The 23,744-nt window shown below is 39.7% G+C and overlaps 1 protein-coding gene across 1 annotated transcript; it reads left to right on the plus strand.

Moving 5' to 3' along the window:
* Positions 1–19,629: 19,629 nt before the first annotated feature.
* LOC143578473 (uncharacterized) lies at positions 19,630–22,975 on the plus strand. Its single transcript, XM_077062048.1, has 2 exons — positions 19,630–22,304; positions 22,392–22,975. The coding sequence occupies exons 1-2, from the start codon at positions 19,679–19,681 to the stop codon at positions 22,781–22,783; spliced, it is 3,018 nt and encodes a 1,005-aa protein (XP_076918163.1). The 5' UTR covers positions 19,630–19,678; the 3' UTR covers positions 22,784–22,975.
* The last annotated feature ends 769 nt before the right edge of the window (positions 22,976–23,744 follow it).

A 23,744-nucleotide genomic window follows, 5' to 3' on the forward strand; every position in this document is an offset into this window, starting at 1 on the left:
TATTTAGAAACAAGTTATTTAAAAGGTGTAAAATTGAAAGATAACAAATATAAAAGACTAAAAAAAGGGTAAAAACCAGTTTAAAAACTCCAAAAATATATTCGAAAACTTTCCATATAAAATTTATAATTGTTATTCAAAAGTTTAGTTATTATTATAAATAATAATAATTATAATTATTATATTTTAAATCTTAGATGCTTTTTATATCTTAGATAATTAATTTCAATAAATGTCATCTTAACACGTCCCGTCCATGTAACCCATATTCATAAATATGTCCACCTTTGGTTAGACAATCTAAAGTAACGTTGCAGTTTTCGTGTGACGGATGTGGTGATGCCATTGTTCATTACTTTTTGATAGGTATAATTGCAATATAATTAGAAAATGTAACATCATGTAAAAACGTAAGTTTTAAAATTAGAATCATGTCATCCTTTTCCCGGTTTTGCCCCACTCACACACCCAAAAAAAGTTGTTTTTTAAAGACGGCTTCATAAAACGCCCAGCCTCTCACAAAGGCCATTTTGGAACGTTTTAAGCAAAACCGTCTCTTCTTCAAAAAAAAATAAGTGTGTTTGAGAAGCTCTATGGACATTTAGCTTGTTAAGTTAGGAAAATATATCTTAAGAATTTTGTTGTGGGAAAACTTAAAAAGCTCCTAGCCCTATCTTTAAGGACTGTTCCCTACAAAGCGTGACTCATGCAATAATAATAGGAGTATTGGACCACTGCGTAGTAGTCCTTTGCTTTGCTTACCTTCCATCACGTTGCATTCAGGAAAAACAAGAGTGAAACACAAAGGGTAAAATTGTAAGAGAACCACACATTTAATGGTATTGGGGGTGTTAAAAGGGGTAGGGTTCATGGATTAATGGCATATGAAACCTGAAAATTATGTCGTGCACGCATTAAGTGGTTGATTGTTTACATTTTAATCGAACCATTAATAGGTGAATATTTGATTCGGTCGGAGTTCAAACTATTTTGTTTTTAAAAAATATTTTAATGGGTAAAATTGGGTCTGAATCAATCAACATGTGATTAATGTTGAATAGAGAAGATGAGGATGTCTGATTTGACTAGATTTGACTGATAGTTTATTTACTGAAAATTATGTCACACACACATTAACACAAATTGTATAAATAACCCAAGAATAATTGTTTTTAACTATTTTTTGTTGAAATTATTATGAGGCATGACTGACAAATAAGTAGCAAAATATGTTTGATATTCATGGTTTAATAAACATTAAAGTGTAAAGAGTTGTAGTATATAGATGTTTTAGGTATGTTTGGTAAAATTTAGTCATTGCATTAAAGAGGGAAATGAGTATATTTGAAAATTGAAATATGAGTGAAAATATGAATTGATGACTGATGTGATTTGTTTTAATTCATTTCAAAACATACAAATTTGGATTTTCTACAAGCTTTTTATTATTTGAACGTTTTTAGCACCATTGGCGGTTGGGAGTAGAGGTGCATAAATCGGGTATTTAAAAAACCCGGAACCGGGTAGGAACCGGTTCCGAGTATGGTCAACAAAAGTCAAACCCGGTTCGGTTCTGGAACCGGTTCCGGGTATAGTCGGGTATTTGACCGGGTTTTGACCAGTTCCGGGTCGGGTTTTGACCGGTTCCTCCGGGTTTTTTTCGGGTTTTTGACCGGTTCCTCCGGGTTTTTTCCACCGGTTCCGGGTCGGTTCCGGTTCCGGAACCGGCTCCTAGGAGAAATCCTATACCCGGTCAGGAACCGGTTCCGGGTATGGGTTAGAACCGGTTCCGGGTCGGTTCCACCGGTTCGGTTCCGGAACCGGTTATTTTGTGCACGTCTAGTTGGGAGGGTTCATTAAGGGTTGTCCCTCGATTCAACCACGGGGTTTAATTATTTATGTTCGAATCTCTTTTACAGTAATGCTATCCAAATTTCAGAGTTTACACATGAGCAAGGATTCAAATCCAAGACTCCTCATGAAAAAACCATAAGAAAATCCCATCAAAATAAGAATTGTGATTACCTACCAAGTGTATTGGTCTTAACAGAAATCAAATTAGAATAATGTTTAACAAACTTAAAGGAAATTAATAAATCAAATGTTGGGATCAGACATTAGACAAAGACCAAACAAGAAAACCAGAGCTGTTGACTGGTGGGAGAGTGCTCTTTTTCTTTCTTGATTTTCTAAACTCATTTTTCAAAATTTCTCTACTCAATAATTCATATAATACCATATAAAAGTAATATATTTATTATATGCACACGTACATCTTTTGTAACATATACACGTAGAAAAATACGTAACTATAAGTTTCACAAATTCTAACAATTTGGGTTATCATACAACATTTATTATTGTGATAAAAAAGTTTTAAAAACAAAATTCGTAATTTCTCTTTGTAACACCCAAACATCTCTAATGTTCTAATAAAGCCATATCTCAAATAAAACCCTCAAGTTCAAGAATGATGACTTCGATATCCGACCCACCAAGGTTTATTTATGAACTAGTTTGATGCCCGTGTATTACATGGGTAATTGTTGAAAATTTTAAACTTTTACCATTAAGTGAAATACATTTAAGAAATTGATTATATATTGTTAATACAATTACAATTAAATTAAAATTACATAAATTACATAACTAAGATTACACAAATATGTTACAAATAGGTAAAAACTTTCTTTTACACTACATTTGTAATTGTATTAGCATGTATACATTGTTTATCAAAAATCAAAATCTTTAGTCTATGTCTGCTTGTAGTTATTAATAAAGTAACATATTAGCCTGCTTATAACTCTTGATATAGCCCTATATAGTTGTCCGTGTGACAAAAAAATGTTCTCCAAGTACATACCAACTCTAAATAAATGATAATATATATTTATGATACTAATAAAAAAAATATTCGTACACATAAAATATCATGTCATTTGAGAATATTTGCTCATGTTTATAAAAAAACATGATTATCTCAAAAACATATACCTGAACTTTGATGATATAATCATTCTTAGAATCTTTACGATTTGAAGTTGATTGATCATGATAAATTTGTCGTTATTAATATTTTGTGTATGACAAATGTTTTAATTAACTTTATATTTTACAATTAAAAATTGTATAATCAAGCAAAATAAAAACCTAAAATTTAAATATAACAAAATGATTTGTTTGTTTCATATGAATGTAATTGCCAGGAAAATGAAAAATAAATACTAACATTATTACCATGTTCAAATGATAGGATTCTGAGTTAGAAAAATATTATAAGATTTAAAGTTGCATAAAGTTAATGTAGTGATTCTTATATATAATCGTTGAAAGTAGGACTGTCAGTTTTACCTGTAACATGAAACCCAACCCAAGAAAACCCGTACCTGAACCCAAACTAACCCGACTCGAGAAACTCGAACCCAAGAAAATACTAACCATAACTTGAACCGAAGTAATTCGGGTTGGTTCTTGGGTCTGAATTCTAGGTTTCGGGTCAACATGAAAACTTATAGTTTTAAAATCATATGTATTTCTAGGTATTAAAGGCTAAGCCTTAGCCGCTGACGTTGTCAGGATTTAGTCCAAGTTGATTGTTCTCATTCCACATATTATGAATCAAATGTTTATTGTTTATTATTTTGAATATAAACCATAATAAACACTAATGACTAATCGTCTATTGTCAATCCATATGGAGAATACTTATTATATGTAGTAACGAATTTAGTTGGAATAAACCTATAATTTTAATGTCATATATTGAAATGACTTAAAAGATAAGGACCATATATGAAAATTGGTTGAAAAAAGATGAGGAGAACTATGGTATTGACAAGTGGCAAAACTGGTAGACTTTTATTAGAAGAGATAGATTAGGAGATTTAATGTTTATCTTAATAAACCCATAGTTAGGCCGATGACAATTTAACTAATTAAAACAAAGTTTGACATTACAAACAAACATTGAGTCAGTTTTTTCTTTATGTTAACACTAATTATAATTGCAAAAGGAAAAAATATACTTACCTACAAGAGAATAAATTTGTTAAGCCTGACACATGATATGTTTCAATTAGATTCAACTATTTACTAAACTTAAAGATGAAAGTTACGTGACAGGTAGAGTTACAATAAGAACAAAAGTAATGTCTACTATAAACGAAAAGGTTTGGGTGTTAATTGATAAGGAAGGTTATGAAGTGGAGATCAAAGAACTTTCACCGTGGTCACCTTCAATTAATCGTGGTGCTCCATCGGAGGATGATACGGTGGAAGGTTCTTGCAAGGGGGACGGCGAAGACATTTTTGCAACGAATGATTTGGAGTCGGAAGATTCGGTTAAGGAGTTTAATGAAGATGCTAACGAGGATGCGGTAAGGAACGTAGAGGAAGAAATATCTTATGTTGAGGAAACTTCATTGAGGCAAAATGAAGTTAAGAAAAACCTAAAGGCGCGGGGGAACTATTTTTTTGATTTTGCTTCAGTGAATGCGCGGGGGAAATCAGGTGGAATTATTTCTATTTGGGATCCTTCGGTGTTCGTTAAATCAAAAAATATATTGTTTTGATAATGTGCTTATAGTGGAAGGGATATGGGTTAAGTTAAAGGTCTCGGTTTATATGGTGAATGTCTGCGCGCCTCAAGAAGAGAGTGAAAAACTTATTTTATGGGAGGTTATCTCTTCGTTCAAAAGGAATAATCCGGGTTTGTATTTTATTTTTGGGGATTTTAATTCTTGTAGGTACCCGTCAGAGAGAATGGGGACCGTTTTCTCTAAAGTAAATGCTTCGAATTTTAACTATTTTATTGATCGCATTGGTTTATTCGATATGCCTCTAGGAGGTTTTAAATTTACTCGGGTTGGCTTCTCGGGTAAAAAGTTAAGTAAACTTGATAGAGTTTTAATTTCTGAAGAATTATTGGAGGTGATGCCGTCTTTGGCGGCTACGATTCTGCCTTCGGGTTGTTCGGATCATAGACCCATCATGTGTGACACCCGGTAAATTCCCAATCCCTTAAACCAAGTAATCAACCTAAATATTAGGTAATTATGTTATATGCGCCCTGCGCGAGCTCGCCATGTTAATCAGCGCGTGCATTTGTTATGTGCGCCCTGCGCGAGCGCGCCATGTTAGTCAGCGCGTGCATTTGTTATGTGCGCCCTGCGCGAGCGCGCCATGTTAGTCAGCGCGTGCATTTGTTATGTGCGCCCTGCGCGAGCGCGCCATGTTAGGCAGCGCGGGCATATTATGTGCGCCCTGCGCGAGCGCGCCATGTTAAGAACCAGCGTGGGCATATGTTATATGCGCCATGCGCGAATGTTTTGGCTTTATGTTTTCATGTACCTTAACGTTATGTTGTCTAATGGGTTGACCATCCCGCATGATGCTAAGGCGGGTGCATCCTAAATCGTTTATGCGCGTGCGGAAGGGAACTAACCTTCCCGCATGGCGGGAACATTGAGAGCTAGTTTGTCTGAAGCTCCAAGATGGAATTGACTTCAACATAACTGATCACTATGTTGAAATACCAAGACCACCTGGAGAATCTACAAATGAAACTCAATGTCCCTAACTGCGAGAAGGTTACGCACCTACCCGCAGCAAAGAAATGTCCTTCACGCAGAAAGCTATGCGCACAAAGTGATACGCACATAACACTTAGTCTATTCTCCAGACGTAAGGAGATTACTCCCGCCCAAAAGGAAACAGTAGCGTGTTTCAGAGATTTTCCACTTTTTACTGTACACTGACAAAAGTACCTGAAAAAGCACACTGTAACATGAAAAGTCAACTGTCAGCCACCCTATTCTCACCAACCCCAGACCTGCATGTCCTGACCAAATCAAATCAAAATCTTTTATCCACTACTCCACTTTTAAATAAATAATAATAATTTCCATACCTTATCATCATTACACCTAGATATGAAAAGATTACAATCCCCTAAAGCAAGGGATTGTGTTCCCTTGAGTTTGCCTATAAATATGTAACCTAAATTATCACCCAAAACACACTTCAAACTTCTCTCTTAAGAACTGCAACTTGCACTAATCATCTCCCAAGCATCCGTTGTTTTCGTTTCCGATCCTGTTACCAGGTAAGCCAAGAATATAACCTTGAAATCTGCTTTCCAACCCTTATATTCTCCTAATTCTTGATCTTAATATATATACTTCTTGTTATTTAATCGCATTCTAGACCTTCAATTCCGAGGCCAACACCAAGAAAACCCGAATCTCGATTAATCCCTTAACAAGAACCACAGGTGAGTCTCACAGCCCCTATTTTCACTGTTTTCACTGTTTTTAAACTGTTTTCGGGGCGAGGGACACGTACTTAAATAATGTTTTATCATGGTATACTTACAAGCTATGCAAGCGATTATGTGTTTAAATTATATTTCATGATGAGCAATGCGAACGGTTATCTAAGGTTTTCGATGTATGTGCGCTAGAACTCGAGTAAGTGATCACTTTACCATTGGAACTCTAAGGGTAGGGACTGCTGGTTTGATCCACCCACTCGTAGGGGTCGCACCTCTTTGCATGGACGAGTGCCTAGTATGGTCATGGGGCAGTACTATGGGTTTGAGCCCGCTCGTAGGGGTCGCGCCTCTTTGCATGGACGAGCGCCTTGTTTTCCGGCACAACGTCCGCGCGTAACCCGCGGGACGGAATTATTGATTAGCTCGTAGGGGCAGCGCCTCTTTGCATAGACGAGCACGGTTTTTCAGAAATGTCCACGCGTAAACCGCGGGACGGCATTATATTATTTAGCTCGTAGTGGCAGCGCCACTTTGCATGGACGAGCACACTTCCGGTAATGATCGCGCGTAGCCCGCGGAACGACTTTTATCAGAAAAATGTGTCAGATCTATGTTTTCATACGGATTATCAAGTATATGTTTAGACATGAAATCAGAAATGTGTTTCAATATGATTTTATCAAGACTATGATGCAATGCGATTTATATAGTTACTAAAACTTGTGAACTCACTCAGTTTATACTGATTCAAATGTTTTTACGTGTCTTTCAGGAGATAACTAGGTAGCGCATGGAGTCACACTTAGAGCACCTCACGCTGAACATCTAAAATTAGCTTTTTGGAAGATTTTAGTTCTATCCCTTCGATGCGCGTAGTTGTTCCCGCCGCGCAAGGGGATAGGGCGTGGAAATCTTCAACAGTTTTATACTTGGATGTTTTTATGTAATTTTTAAACAATGTAATGTATTTGTATTAAACATTTCATGCGCAATGAAAATCTTACTATAAATGTTTGCAATGGCCCGTGCTTAATTATCAATCCCCACTCGCGCGCGCCCGGCTGTTTCCGCCGCTCAGGGCCGGGTGTGACAGATTGGTATCAGAGCACTGGTTATAGCGAACTAGGAAAAGAAGTTTTAACCTAGACTATAACCGTTGGGGGAAATCGCATGAAATATTTTCAAAAGAAACTATACACACACTTAGGAATACGGGTCACACAGTGTCTAGTAAATAATGATAATATTATGTGCTCAGAATACATGCGCTAAGATTGATATGTTTTCACTCTTTTAAAGCGAGAATGCCTCCAACTAAAGCCAAGGGAATTACCATGACACCCGAGGAACTCGCGGAAATAATCGCGCAAGCAATCGCAACACATGAGGCCAGCAAGGCCGAATCAAGTCAGGGTCGTCAGAATGAGACCCCAGAACCCGAATCAGGAGCCTTGGACAAAGGATGCTCCTACAAGACATTCATGGCCTGTAAGCCTTGGCCATTCAAGGGTACCGAAGGGGCCATTGGGCTCTACAACTGGATTGACAAGATGGAGACAGTTCTCTCCATTAGCGGATGTAGTGAGAACCAGAAGGTCCTTTACGCGACCTGCATGTTCCAAGAGGCAGCTTCGTCTTGGTGGAAGCTTCAAACGAAAACATTGGGGCGAGAAGTTGCTCTCCACAAGACCTGGGAGGAACTGAAGGAAATGTTGATGAGAAAGTTCTGCTCTCGCGCAGAAATTCAAAACCTACAACAGGAATTCTGGAACCACACCATGGTAGGAACGGATATCGACGCCTACAACAACCGGTTCAACGAGCTTTGCCAGTTGGTGCCAGACATGGCAAACACGGAGGAAAAGAAGATCGAGAGGTATATCTTTGGGTTACCCCCTGTTGTTAGGGTTCCGCTCAACGCCGCAACGCCTCCAACCTTTGATGAGGCGGGTAGCGCGGGCCATCACCCTTACAAGGGATACGGTCCGTGCGGGTATGTTAACTACGCGCGGAATCGAGCAGCGAACCTCTGATCCCAAGAGGAAGTGGAACTCTCACCACCGAGGGTCCGACTCCAAGCAACCACCGTTCAAGAAGCAGGAGAGCGTAAGGGCTTACGCGATCCAAGTCGCGGAGCCATCAAGGAAAGGATACAGCGGGCCTCGCCCATGGTGCAACAAATGCAAGTATCACCACGAGGGTGAATGCGCAAGAATCGAATGTGCCAAATGTGGCAGACCAGGGCACAAGACGATGAATTGCCGTGTCAGAGAAGCTGGAGCGAGCGACAACTGCTACGCATGCGGGAAGCCAGGGCATTTTAGTCGGGATTGCCCGCAAAAGGGAAACCAAGCTCGCGGGAGAGCTTTTGTGATCGGCGCGGGTGAAGCTAAAGAAGAGCCGAATGTGGTAACCGGTACGTTTTTGCTTAACGGCCATTTTGCATCTGTCTTATTTGATACTGGCGCTGACCTAAGTTTTATATCTGCTGAGTTTAAAAACTCCCTAGGCTTAGCAACCAGTAGGCTAGACACGCCTTATACTATAGAACTAGCCAATGGTAGGCAGTTATGCGCGAACGAAAGAACTGAACAATGTGTTATAGTCATGGGAGGTCACGGGTTCAATATTAACTTGTTACCAATAGACTTGGGAAGTTTTGACATTGTGATAGGTATGGATTGGTTAGTCGAGAACCACGCGGAAGTTATTTGCCATGAGAAGCAGGTTCGGGTCCCACTGTTGAACGGAGAAACCTTGGTGATTCAAGGGGAAAGAAGGGGAGTTGCGACGAAACTAATTTCGTGCCTAAAAGCGCGCAAGTGCCTAAGGAAAGGGTGCTACGCCTTCCTGGCGCATGTAGTAGAGAAGAAAGGAGATGAGCGAAGAATTGAAGACTTACCAGTAGTGCGCGAATTTCCAGAAGTTTTTCCTGAAGATTTGCCCGGATTACCGCCGCCGCGACAAGTCGAGTTTCGTATTGATTTGGTCCCAGGAGCTGCGCCAGTAGCTCGAGCGCCTTATCGACTAGCTCCATCTGAGATGCAAGAGCTATCCAATCAGTTACAGGAACTATTGGATAAGGGTTTCATACGCCCAAGCTTTTCACCTTGGGGAGCTCCAGTACTGTTTGTTAAGAAGAAGGATGGTTCGTTCAGAATGTGTATTGACTACAGGGAGCTGAATAAGCTGACAGTCAAAAATCGGTACCCATTACCGAGGATTGACGACTTATTTGACCAGTTGCAAGGATCCAGTTATTATTCGAAGATAGATCTACGGTCCGGATACCACCAACTTAGGGTCCATGAGGAAGATGTGCCGAAAACAGCCTTCCGAACTAGATACGGCCATTATGAGTTCTTAGTGATGCCTTTCGGGCTAACTAATGCGCCGGCTGTATTCATGGATCTGATGAACCGCGTGTGCAAACCATACTTGGACAAGTTTGTGATTGTATTTACAGATGATATTCTGATTTATTCTCGGACCAAGGCCGAGCATCAGCAACACCTGAGATTGATGTTGGAATTGTTGAGGAAAGAAAAGTTGTATGCGAAGTTTTCCAAGTGCGAGTTTTGGCTTAGAGAAGTTCACTTTCTCGGTCACGTTGTAAACGAGAAAGGAATACACGTTGATCCTTCAAAAGTCAAGGCCATCGAAAACTGGGAAGCGCCAAAAACCCCAACTGAGGTGAGGCAATTCCTAGGACTAGCTGGCTACTATCGACGCTTCATTGAGAACTTCTCCAAGATAGCTCTACCTCTGACCGCGCTAACTCAGAAAGACAAGAAGTTTGTTTGGGGCGAAAATCAGGAAACAGCATTTCAAATGTTAAAACAGAAGTTATGTAGTGCGCCAATTCTGTCTCTGCCCGAGGGGACGGATGACATCGTCGTTTACTGCGACGCTTCACATCAGGGACTCGGATGTGTCCTTATGCAGCGAGACAAAGTCATAGCGTATGCCTCGCGCCAACTCAAGACCAATGAAAAGAACTACACAACGCATGATCTGGAACTTGGAGCGGTTGTCTTCGCGCTAAAGATTTGGCGCCATTACCTCTATGGTACAAAGTGTATAATCTTTACGGATCACAAGAGCCTTCAACATATATTTGATCAAAAGGATTTAAACATGAGGCAACGAAGATGGGTGGAGTTGTTGAATGATTATGATTGTGAAATTAAGTACCACCCTGGAAAGGCGAATGTGGTAGCAGATGCGCTAAGTAGGAAGGAGCGAATAAAAACGCTACGAGTCAAGGCTCTAAGGTTGACCATTCACACAGATCTCTCTACCCGCATCCGAGACGCTCAGCAAGAAGCCTTGAAACCAGAGTTTGTTAAAAACGAATCCCTTGGGGGTATGATTAAGGATTTGGAGCTCAAAGAGAACGACACTCGATATTTTGCTAACCGCATATGGGTCCCTCTCAAGGGAGGATTGCGTGAGCAAGTATTAAACGAAGCTCACAAGACGCGGTATTCCGTACATCCTGGCGCAGACAAGATGTACCAAGATGTTAAAGTGCTGTATTGGTGGCCCAATCTTAAAGGCGCCATCGCGACGTATGTCAGTAAATGCCTGACGTGTTCGAAGGTGAAGGCTGAATACCAGAAACCATCAGGGTTGCTTCAGCAGCCAGAAATTCCCATGTGGAAGTGGGAACAAATCTCTATGGACTTCATCACCAAACTGCCAAGGACACCTGGGGGTTATGACACGATCTGGGTTATTGTGGATCGGCTAACTAAGTCAGCGCACTTCCTGCCGATCAAGGAAACCGATAAGATGGAAAAGTTAGCCCGATTGTATATTCAAGAAGTAGTTTCAAAACATGGAGTCCCAGTGTCCATCATTTCTGATAGAGATAGTCGGTTCACCTCAAGATTTTGGAGATCGTTACAAGAGGCTTTAGGTACTCGTCTTGACATGAGTACGGCATATCATCCCCAAACAGATGGACAAAGCGAGCGAACAATCCAGACATTGGAAGATATGTTACGCGCGTGCGCAATCGATTTCGGAGGTAGATGGGATACTCATCTCCCATTGGTTGAATTTTCTTACAACAACAGTTATCACACAAGCCTCAAGGCTGCGCCGTTTGAAGCTTTGTATGGGCGCAAGTGTAGATCCCCACTGTGCTGGGCTGAAGTGGGTGACAAGCAAATGACTGGTCCAGAATTGATCCAAGAAACAACAGACAAGATTTTTCAGATACGGGATCGCCTTAAGACAGCGCGCGACAGACAGAAGAGCTACGCAGATGTGCGAAGGAAACCGTTGGAGTTTCAAGTAGGGGATAGAGTACTTTTGAAAGTCTCTCCATGGAAAGGAGTCCCCCGTTTCGGCAAGCGAGGAAAGTTGAATCCGCGCTACATTGGACCATTTGAGATCCTGGAAAGGATCGGTCCGGTTGCTTATAAACTCCGTTTACCCGCCGAACTCAGTGGAGTTCATGATACGTTTCATGTGTCCAACCTCAAAAAGTGCTTATCTGACGAAACGTTGATTTTGCCGTTGGAAGAGATTCACATCGACAAACAGCTGCACTTCGTAGAAGAACCTATAGCAGTAACCGATTGGAAAGAACAAAAGTTACGCAGAAGCAGAATCAGGTTAGTAAAGGTTCAATGGAACTCGAGGCGTGGGCCTGAATTCACTTGGGAAAGAGAAGACCAGATGCGCATGAATTACCCACACCTCTTTCAGAGCATGGCTTCTGCCAGCAACGTCTCCTAAATTTCGGGACGAAATTCGCTTAACAGGGAGAGAATGTGACACCCGGTAAATTCCCAATCCCTTAAACCAAGTAATCAACCTAAATATTAGGTAATTATGTTATATGCGCCCTGCGCGAGCTCGCCATGTTAATCAGCGCGTGCATTTGTTATGTGCGCCCTGCGCGAGCGTGCCATGTTAGTCAGCGCGTGCATTTGTTATGTGCGCCCTGCGCGAGCGCGCCATGTTAGTCAGCGCGGGCATATTATGTGCGCCCTGCGCGAGCGCGCCATGTTAAGAACCAGCGTGGGCATATGTTATATGCGCCATGCGCGAATGTTTTGGCTTTATGTTTTCATGTACCTTAACGTTATGTTGTCTAATGGGTTGACCATCCCGCATGATGCTAAGGCGGGTGCATCCTAAATCGTTTATGCGCGTGCGGAAGGGAACTAACCTTCCCGCATGGCGGGAACATTGAGAGCTAGTTTGTCTGAAGCTCCAAGATGGAATTGACTTCAACATAACTGATCACTATGTTGAAATACCAAGACCACCTGGAGAATCTACAAATGAAACTCAATGTCCCTAACTGCGAGAAGGTTACGCACCTACCCGCAGCAAAGAAATGTCCTTCACGCAGAAAGCTATGCGCACAAAGTGATACGCACAGAACACTTAGTCTATTCTCCAGACGTAAGGAGATTACTCCCGCCCAAAAGGAAACAGTAGCGTGTTTCAGAGATTTTCCACTTTTTACTGTACACTGACAAAAGTACCTGAAAAAACACACTGTAACATGAAAAGTCAACTGTCAGCCACCCTATTCTCACCAACCCCAGACCTGCATGTCCTGACCAAATCAAATCAAAATCTTTTATCCACTACTCCACTTTTAAATAAATAATAATAATTTCCATACCTTATCATCATTACACCTAGATATGAAAAGATTACAATCCCCTAAAGCAAGGGATTGTGTTCCCTTGAGTTTGCCTATAAATATGTAACCTAAATTATCACCCAAAACACACTTCAAACTTCTCTCTTAAGAACTGCAACTTGCACTAATCATCTCCCAAGCATCCGTTGTTTTCGTTTCCGATCCTGTTACCAGGTAAGCCAAGAATATAACCTTGAAATCTGCTTTCCAACCCTTATATTCTCCTAATTCTTGATCTTAATATATATACTTCTTGTTATTTAATCGCATTCTAGACCTTCAATTCCGAGGCCAACACCAAGAAAACCCGAATCTCGATTAATCCCTTAACAAGAACCACAGGTGAGTCTCACAGCCCCTATTTTCACTGTTTTCACTGTTTTTAAACTGTTTTCGGGGCGAGGGACACGTACTTAAATAATGTTTTATCATGGTATACTTACAAGCTATGCAAGCGATTATATGTTTAAATTATATTTCATGATGAGCAATGCGAACGGTTATCTAAGGTTTTCGATGTATGTGCGCTAGAACTCGAGTAAGTGATCACTTTACCATTGGAACTCTAAGGGTAGGGACTGCTGGTTTGATCCACCCACTCGTAGGGGTCGCACCTCTTTGCATGGACGAGTGCCTAGTATGGTCATGGGGCAGTACTATGGGTTTGAGCCCGCTCGTAGGGGTCGCGCCTCTTTGCATGGACGAGCGCCTTGTTTTCCGGCACAACGTCCGCGCGTAACCCGCGGGACGGAATTATTGATTAGCTCGTAGGGGCAGCGCCTCTTTGCATAGACGAGCACGGTTTTTCAGAAATGTCCACGCGTAAACCGCGGGACGGCATTATATTATTTAGCTCGTAGTGGCAGCGCCACTTTGCATGGACGAGCACACTTCCGGTAATGATCGCGCGTAGCCCGCGGAACGACTTTTATCAGAAAAATGTGTCAGATCTATGTTTTCATACGGATTATCAAGTATATGTTTAGACATGAAATCAGAAATGTGTTTCAATATGATTTTATCAAGACTATGATGCAATGCGATTTATATAGTTACTAAAACTTGTGAACTCACTCAGTTTATACTGATTCAAATGTTTTTACGTGTCTTTCAGGAGATAACTAGGTAGCGCATGGAGTCACACTTAGAGCACCTCACGCTGAACATCTAAAATTAGCTTTTTGGAAGATTTTAGTTCTATCCCTTCGATGCGCGTAGTTGTTCCCGCCGCGCAAGGGGATAGGGCGTGGAAATCTTCAACAGTTTTATACTTGGATGTTTTTATGTAATTTTTAAACAATGTAATGTATTTGTATTAAACATTTCATGCGCAATGAAAATCTTACTATAAATGTTTGCAATGGCCCGTGCTTAATTATCAATCCCCACTCGCGCGCGCCCGGCTGTTTCCGCCGCTCAGGGCCGGGTGTGACATCATGATTCAAATGAAGGAGGTAAACTTTGGTCGTATTCCGTTTAAATTTTTTAATTCCTGGTTTGAATGGGAGGGGCTGTATAAGGTGGTGGAAGATGCTTGGAAGGAGGAGGTTGTTGGTAGAGGTCTCGTTAAGGTTAAGAACAAACTGAAGTTGCTCAAGGAAAGAATAAAAGGTTGGGTGAAAGTAAACAAAGAAAAATCTTCAAAAGATAAGGTGAGGTTGGTATCTAAGTTGATTGATTGTGAACATAAGATTGAAACAGGCTTGATAGACGAATGGGTGTTTGAGGAGAGAAATGATTTGCTTCTCGAGTTGGAGAAGTTGAATCATCTTGAGAACAAAGAAATGTCGATTAAACTTAAATATAAATGGTCTTTGGAAGGGGATAAAAACTCAAAATTTTTTAATGCTTTGCTAAAAAAGAAGCGGAAACAAATGAACATTTCAGGAGTTAAAGATAAGGGAGAGTGGATTATAGATCATCTTCAAGTAAAGCAGATCTTTTTCGAGTTTTACTCGAAGAGATTTAAACCTTTTGATGGGGTGGAGGTTGTTCGAAGAAGTAATAAATTAAAATTTTTATCACCGGGTGATAGTGATTTTTTAGTTTATGAGGTCACTTTGTTGGAAGTGAAATTGGCGGTTTGGGGATGTGGTTCAGATAAGTCGCCGGGACCGGATGGTTTCTCGTTTGCTTTTATTAAAAAATTGTGGGACATTATGAAGGCGGATTTTTTTGAGGCGGTTCAACAATTTTTTTTGGAAGCTTCCTTTCCAGAAGGTTGTAACCCCGCTTTTGTTACATTGATTCCTAAGGTGCAAAGTCCGGTACTTGTCAAAGATTTTCGTCCTATTAGCCTTATCGGAGCTGTTTATAAAGTGGTAGCTAAAATTCTAGCGAATCGAGTGAGTAAGTCATTCCTTCAATTATTAGCCCGGAACAAACCGCTTTCATAAAAGGAAGCAAATTTTAGATGGTTCGTTAATTATGAATGAAGTGGTTGAGTGGTTCAAAAAGCGGAATAAAAAATTGATGATATTCAAAATTGATTTCGAAAAAGCGTATGACTCTTTATCGTGGAATTTTTTGTTTAAGATGATGGAACACATGGGCTTTCAAATGAAATGGATTTCTTGGATTAAAGCGTGTTTGGGATCGGCTCGTATGTCAATTCTTGTTAATGGAATCCCGACTTTGGAATTCGAGATGCATCGAGGTTTATGTCAAGGTGATCCTTTATCTCCGTTTCTTTTTTTAATAGCTATGGAAGGGTTACATGTGGCCATAGAGGATGCTATTGAAGCATGTATTTTTAAAGGAGCTCGAATTGGTAGAAATGGAGGGCGGATATCTCATCTATTTTTATGCTGACGACGCTATATGTTTGGGGGAATGGTCGGAGACAAATATAAATGGTATTGTTCAGATCTTGAATTGTTTTTATTTGGCTTCAGGTTTAAAGTTAAATTTATTCAAATCTAATTTATATGGAGTGGGGGTCCCATATGAAGAGGTGGTTTTATGTGCTTCTTCGACAGGTTGTCTTCCGGCTAAAATTCCCTTCACCTATTTGGGTTTACCTGTTGGTTCGAGTATGAAAAGGGTTGAAGATTGGAAGGTTATCATAGATAAATTCAAAACTCGTCTTTCGGTTTGGAAGTCGAATTTATTATCTATTGGAGCTAGAGATCTTTTAAACACTTCGGTCCTTGGAGCCTTGGAATTTTATTTCTTTTCCCTATTCGTTGTGCCTCCAAGTGTTTTGAAGGTTTTGGAAAGAATTCGGTCTCGGTTCTTTTGGGGTTTTAAAAATGACGAAAGAAAAATTCATTGGGTGTCTTGGAAACAAGTGTTGGCTTCTAAAGAAAAAGGAGGTATCGAGATTGGTTCCTTGGAGGCATTTAACAAGGCTCTTTTACAAAAGTGGCGTTGGAGATTTGTTTCAAATAGTAATTGTTTGTGGGTTAAGTTGATCAAAGCCATCTATGGAGTTGAAATGAATCCTAACTATCGTGACAATAATGGGTTAGGGATGGGTGTGTGGTCGTCTATGTGTAACTCCTTTAATAAACTACACGATTTAGAAGTAATTCCTCTTTCGGCTGTTCAAAAAAAGATAAGAAATGGTCAAGAAACTAGATTTTGGTTAGACTGTTGGGGGACAAGTAGTACGTTGGCGGTCAGATATCCTCGCCTTTATGTGTTGAAAATGGACAAACAATGTTTTGTTAATCAAAGGGCAGACGGTGTTTCTTGGAATTGGAGAAGAGAGATTATAGGGGGAAGAGAAAGTGAACAATTTGATAATTTGATGGTTGAGTTAGGACATGTAAGTTTAACGGATTCTCAAGATAGATGGGTTTGGAGTTTTGGGGATATGACAGACTTCACGGTTAAATGTGTTAGGAAGGCTATTGATGACTTTATTCTTCCATCATGGGCTCGAAAGACAATATGGTTCAAATTTCTTCCTAGAAAAGTTAATATTTGTGCTTGGAGGGTGTTACTTAAGAGACTTCCTACGAGAGTCAATTTGGTGAGTAAGGGTATAGACATTCCGAGTTCTTTATGTCCTATCTGTAATGATCATGAGGAGTCTATTGACCATGTTTTCGGTATGTGCTCGGTGGCAAATCGGATTTGGGGTCTTATTACTTCTTGGCTTGGCCTTCCGTTGTCTTCCTCTTTGGTTCCGATTGAGTTGATGTCTTGGTGGGACACGTTAAGAGTTCAAACTCATAAGAAAGATTTGATCTGGATGATTATTTTTGTCACTTGGTGGATTATTTGGAGATTCAGAAATGACTTGGTATTTGAGAAGACTCGGCATAACAAGGAAACAATATTTGATGAAATTTTACATTTATCGTTCTTATGGTATAGTAGCAGAAATCGTAAATGTAATATTTCTAGGATCGAGTGGCTTAAGAACCCTCTATTGTATTTGTAATGTTTTTGTGTTTTTTTGTTCTAGCTACTTGCTATGACTGTTTTTATTTATTTATATAAAATACCGTCTTTCAAAAAAAAACGTAATGAACATTTTAGTTATAAATTTATTGTTTAACCAGGTTAATTATGTACCCAACTCCATGTATCACACGGGTCATGATATGTTTCCATTAGATTGAACTATTTACTAAACTTAAAAGTTAACAAACATTTTACTAAACTTATTGGTTTAACCGGGTTAAGTATATAATTTTATTTTTGTTTTGTTTTGTTAATGTAGGTCTGTATTTTTAAAGCTTAGTGGTATCAAAGTGTGCAGCACATAGTGGTGTTCAGTGCTCCTATATAGGATTTTGAAAGTTATAGTCCAATAATAATAACAATGTAGCTTTACAAGTATGATAACTGTATGTATGAGTTAGCCGTTGTATATATAAAAAGTAGTTATTCTAAAGCTATATCTGTTAGTAACAGAATTAATTTTATTAGAACTATTTTGCATATAAATTAACAACCTTTTAATAACAAAGAAATAAAAACAAAACTTAAATCCAAAACCCTTTTTTTTATAATTTTGAGTTGGGTGTGTGTATTTTATGAGCCAGTGAATCTAAAACTTTGGTAGTGGGATTGGATTATTTATTAACACTGTTTCAAGTTTTGGCCTTTCTCCCCAACTGATTTGATGCCTAGCCTCGTGCATAATCTAGCTTTCGATTATGACACTCCTGCAAAATAATTTTTGTACAACTTACCATGCACAAAGTACTAACAACTATACAACCCTGTACAAACAACTATACAGTTTTTGTCTTTTCCAATAAACTCGTTTCCTTTGTTAATTCTCTTAAGGAATATACATTTGATTCTTTAAACCAATTAAAAGATAAGATGATGGGAGTGGTTTTACACTTTTACCATCCAAAATCCCGTCCCATTTAGTTACGGTACCAATTGAGATGTGGTAGTATTCCCACTTCATCCCGTCTCGAAATTCATGCCCCATCCCGAAATTCTTTCAGAGTGGTTCCAATTCGATACCGAGGAGCCAAGGGTGGTCTTCATGGCGGTTACAAGACCAAGCCAACCCACCCCATGAATACTGCATCCACACTCAGGGCTGACCCAATTATATTAACGGGCCAAGCTAGAGCTTGAGACATCTAAAAAAGAAATGCCTCATTTTATTAGAATTGTTAATATATTAGGCCTTTTTTTGTTGCTAAAATGGAAATTGCAATTAATCAGCTGCCAAATTAAATTGCATTTAATTGAAATTGGAATTAGCATTTGCTACCACTTTTAATTGCCAATTGCCTTCAACTTAATTTCCTTGTCTTGTGTGTGTCAAACTTCCAGTTGGCAATTGTTAAATTTACAGTCCTCAAATTTATCGTGACAAACTTTCAAGGTTATATAAATTGCTTGTTTTTTTGTTACATAATGATTAGAACATTGTTAATTTGTTTAGTGCTTCTTAATTGAACACTTAAGCATTATAGATTAGAACTTTGTTGAATAGTTAAAAATTTATTACTAATAAATTTAAAATTCAATTGTTGGTACCAAGCTCGAAGAAAGAGGGTTATAACTTTATAACAATTTATTTTATCTATGGCCCCAGTTTTTAGTTCGATTGAGGCCTCCGAAACCTTGAGCCGTCACTGTTCACACTTAACCCTTAGCTTTTCACTTATAATTATCTAACAACGCATAACATTTGGAACCTTTAGGCACAGAGTGACATTAGTCATACACGAAAATATACACTTGCAATCGTGTGGCTTCGATACACACAAACTGGAGCAACTTTTTTGAAACACGGCACGTTTTTAAGTAGTTCACATGACTAACATATATTGCACTTGATTAATGTTTCTATTTTGTTATCAGTAAAGCTTCTATTTATGTAATTTCCATTTATAAACACATATTATAGAAATTAACAAAAATTTCTAAAAAAGTTAACACTTGAGGCATCATCATCGAATTCAAACCCCAACCCCAAAAAGACCACATACAAAACCACATAATCGTACACTCTCACTTTACCATCTTTGTGTAACTTCATTTTCCCGATGAAAACCCACTGTCGGCCTAACCACACCCCACTAAACATAATTAATCTTCATTTCCTCGTGATTTGTACCCTCTCTCTATCTCATGGACCACTTTCTATATCTATACATATACATATACATATACATACACACATACATATATCTATATCTATATAACCCCTTTACTCTTTCCCTTTTATTATTCATTCATTCACTTGATAATAAACATAAACATAACATTCATGAAAGAAGTCATTCTTTTGCTCTAACTCAACCACCACTATGTCACACTCTCTACTCTTTACTTTCCTGGTCACTATACCTATTATTATACAACTCCCTTACGGTTATTGTTTAAACCAAGAAGGCCGTTGCCTACAGCAACTAAAACTCGGGTTCGACGACCCGGACAGCTTTTTCTCCGACTGGGACGACACGGTTTCCGACTACACCCCGTGTCACTGGACCGGAGTCACGTGTTCCGAACCGGGTAGTGGCTTTGTTGTATCCGTTGATTTATCAAACGCCAATGTCGCCGGTCCGTTTCCAACCGTTCTTTGCCGGCTCACCGGACTTAAATATCTTTCTCTGTATAATAATTCCGTCAACGGCACACTCTCCGACGACTTGTCCACGTGTCGGACTCTCGTACATTTAAATCTCGCTCAAAATTACCTCACCGGAAAGCTGCCGGAAAGTTTATCTCAGTTACCGGAGTTAAAGTTTCTAGATTTGACCGGAAACAACTTTTCCGGCGAGATTCCGGCGAGTTTTGGTTCGTTTAAAAAGCTTGAAGCTTTATCGTTAGTTGATAATCTCATCGGAGGGAATATTCCGGCGAATCTGGGTAACATATCCACGTTAAAGCAGCTTAATTTATCATACAACCCGTTCGCCGCCGGCGAGATTCCGGCGGAAATCGGTAACCTAACGAATCTCGAAGTGTTATGGCTCACGGACTGTAATTTATACGGACCGATTCCTGACTCACTGAGTCGACTCAGTAAACTCGTGGATCTGGATCTGGCGGTTAATAAACTCGTCGGTCCGTTACCGAGTTCCATTACTGAGTTGACAAATGTGGTGCAGATTGAGCTTTATAACAACTCGTTGACCGGTGAGTTACCGGTGAAGTGGTCAAAGATGACGTCATTGAGGTTAATTGATGTGTCAATGAATATGTTGACCGGTACATTACCGGAAGAGCTGTGTGGGTTGCAGCTTGAGTCTTTACATGTTTATGAAAATGAGTTTGAAGGTAATGTTCATAATATTATTTCAAACTCTAGTAATCTTTATGAGTTAAGATTGTTTGGTAATAGATTTACTGGAAGCCTGCCTAAAGATTTGGGTAAAAACTCACGTTTAGTGTGGTTAGATGTGTCTAATAATATGTTTACCGGTGAGATACCGGTTAATTTATGTAGAAATGGTGGTTTAGAAGAGCTTTTAATGATACATAACTCGTTTTCGGGTAGTATTCCGGAGAGTTTTAGTAAATGTCGGAGCTTGAAACGTGTTCGCTTGGGTTATAACAAGTTTTCGGGTGAAGTTCCCGCGGGGTTTTGGGGGCTTCCGGGTGTGACGCTACTTGAGCTTGTTGAGAACTCGTTCTCCGGGGTTGTTGGAAAATCTATAGCCGGAGCGAGAAGTTTGTGTACTTTGAATATTGGTTATAATAAGTTTTCGGGTGAGTTGCCGGATGAGATTGGGAATGTTGATAGTTTGATTGAATTTTCGGGGAGTAATAATATGTTTTCGGGTTCGTTGCCGGTTAGCGTTTTGAAACTTGAGCAGTTGACTAAGCTTGATCTTCGTAATAACGGGTTTTACGGTGGTATCCCGAGTGGAATTGATTCGTTAAAGAAGCTAAACGAGCTTAATTTGGCTAACAATAGGTTTTCGGGTAACATTCCGGATAAGATAGGGGAATTATCGGTTTTGAACTATCTTGATCTTTCGGGTAATCAGTTTTCGGGCAAGGTCCCGGACGGGTTACAGAATTTGAGACTCAATCAGCTTAATTTATCGAGCAATTTGCTTACCGGAGATATCCCACCCGTTTACGCTAAGAAAATATACATTAACAGCTTTGTGGGTAATCCGGGCCTTTGTGGCGACATTGAGGGTTTATGTGATGGCAAAAATGTCACTAGAGGCATGGGTTATGTTTGGTTACTTCGGTCGATCTTTGTATTATCCGGTTCGATCTTCATTGTTGGTTTCGGATGGTTTTACTTTCAGTATAGGAAGTTCAAGAATTCAAAGCAAAGTATTGACAAATCGAAATGGACGTTAATGTCGTTTCACAAGTTAAGTTTTAGCGAATACGAGATCTTGGGTGCTCTCGATGAGGATAATGTGATTGGGCGTGGTGCGTCGGGAAAAGTTTACAAGGTTGTGTTGAGTAATGGCGAGGCTGTGGCGGTTAAGAAGCTCTGGGGCGGGTCGAAAAAGGGTGAGGATGAGGATCTTGAAAATGAGTCGGGCTCGGGCCCGGTTGTTGATAACGGGTTTGATGCTGAGGTGGAGACATTAGGTCGGATCCGTCACAAGAACATTGTTCGGTTATGGTGTTGTGGCTCTACAAAAACGTGTAAACTTCTCGTGTACGAGTATATGCTGAATGGGAGTTTGGGGGATTTGCTTCATAGTACTAAAAGCGGGTTACTTGATTGGCCATTACGGTACAAGATCGCTGTGGATGCATCCGAGGGTTTGGCGTATTTGCACCATGACTGTGTTCCCGCCATTGTTCATAGAGATATTAAATCCAATAATATTTTGTTGGATGGTGATTTTGGTGCTCGTGTGGCGGATTTTGGTGTCGCGAAGGTGGTCGATAGTGATGCAAAAGGCGGTAATTCGGTGTCGGTCATTGCCGGTTCGTGTGGCTACATCGCTCCAGGTAATGCATAAGATATAAGATACAATGTTATATTGTTATGAAACTTATGATTTAGATAACTAAACTATATTGTGTTACATTTTGTAGAATATGCATATACACTAAGGGTAAACGAGAAGTGTGATATATATAGCTTTGGAGTTGTAATTCTGGAACTTGTGACCGGGAAGCGTCCGGTTGACCCGGAGTATGGAGAAAAGGATTTGGTCAAGTGGGTGTGTACGACATTGGACCAAAAAGGTGTAGATGCGGTGTTTGACCCGAAACTAGACTCGTGTTTCAAGGAAGAAATATGCAAAGTGCTCAACATCGGGCTTTTGTGTACGAGCCCGCTTCCTATTAACCGCCCGTCAATGAGAAGAGTCGTGAAGATGTTGCACGAGATCGGGTCGGTAGATCCCATGAAGTTTGCATCGAAAGATGGGAAGTTAACACCATACTATTACGATGATGCGTCGGATCATGGTACGGTCGGTTGATGTCGGGTTGTTGATGCATTGATGAATTGTGCAGTACAACTCATTGCGTGGTTGACTTGTTGACTTAGTTTAGTATATATATGTGTTGGTTTAAATCATCGGTTTTTGAATGCATTGTTGGGTTGTACAAGGGAAATGAGTTTTGGTTTGTAAAAGGTGAATTATGTAATGATATTTATAAGTTAGGAAAAATATACACTACTAAAATTTAGGTTACCATCAACAGGAAGACTCACTCAAATGTTGAGGGTTGTTACAAACGCCGTTAAAAAATGGGGTAACTATTTTGGTGGGAAAACTTTACGGTCGCAATGTCCATCATAAAAGGCCCAGTTGCAAAACATTTATGTCGCAATGTCAGTCAAATTAAACTGTGGTTGCAATTTCAGTTTTCAGTGTGTAAATGGCTTGTCATTTTTATTTTTGATGGCAAGTGACATTAAAATAGTATTAAAGTTTTATTTTGAAACTTTAAAATGGGTATTTTAAAAGCATTTGGATGTGGATCAATTTTAATGTTAAATGTTAGAGCACTCACTTTATTAGTGAGAGGTAGGGGGTTTAAACCTTGCTATTACCAATTTATTTGGAAGATATGAGGGTTTAAACCTGATCTCACCATGTTTTACTGGCTCCTTGTTGTCATGCCGTTTGGCGGGCGTGAGGGTTGGGTTTTATTCGAGTAATCCCTTAATATGTGAACCGTTAGAGGTTCTGTCCGACCGGACTCGTGGCTGGCTCGGGCTACATTTAGCTAATGGGGGCCACATACGGAGTACCAGACGTTACTTAGCTGGTCGTTCCAAGAAAAAAAGCATTCCAAGCCCGGCTTTTACGACTTTATCTCTATAATTACACTAAATTTTATAATATTTTTTTTACTAGTTTAGTTAAATAATATTTTTAATACCTTTATTATTCTTTTTTTTCTTTTTTCTTCGCTTATAACTAATTTTCAACA

The sequence above is a fragment of the Bidens hawaiensis genome, unplaced genomic scaffold, assembly GCF_021521415.1.
Source record: "Bidens hawaiensis isolate Kalapana, Puna unplaced genomic scaffold, B.hawaiensis_p1.1 tig00029276_1, whole genome shotgun sequence".
Lineage (NCBI taxonomy): Eukaryota > Viridiplantae > Streptophyta > Magnoliopsida > Asterales > Asteraceae > Bidens > Bidens hawaiensis.

Excerpts from the sequence above, each read along its gene's own strand:
- LOC143578473 (XM_077062048.1), top strand. The coding sequence starts at position 19,679 with ATGTCACACTCTCTACTCTTTACTTTCCTGGTCACTATACCTATTATT. Across the intron at positions 22,305-22,391 it reads GTGTGGCTACATCGCTCCAG|AATATGCATATACACTAAGG; the intron begins GTAATGCATAAG and ends TACATTTTGTAG.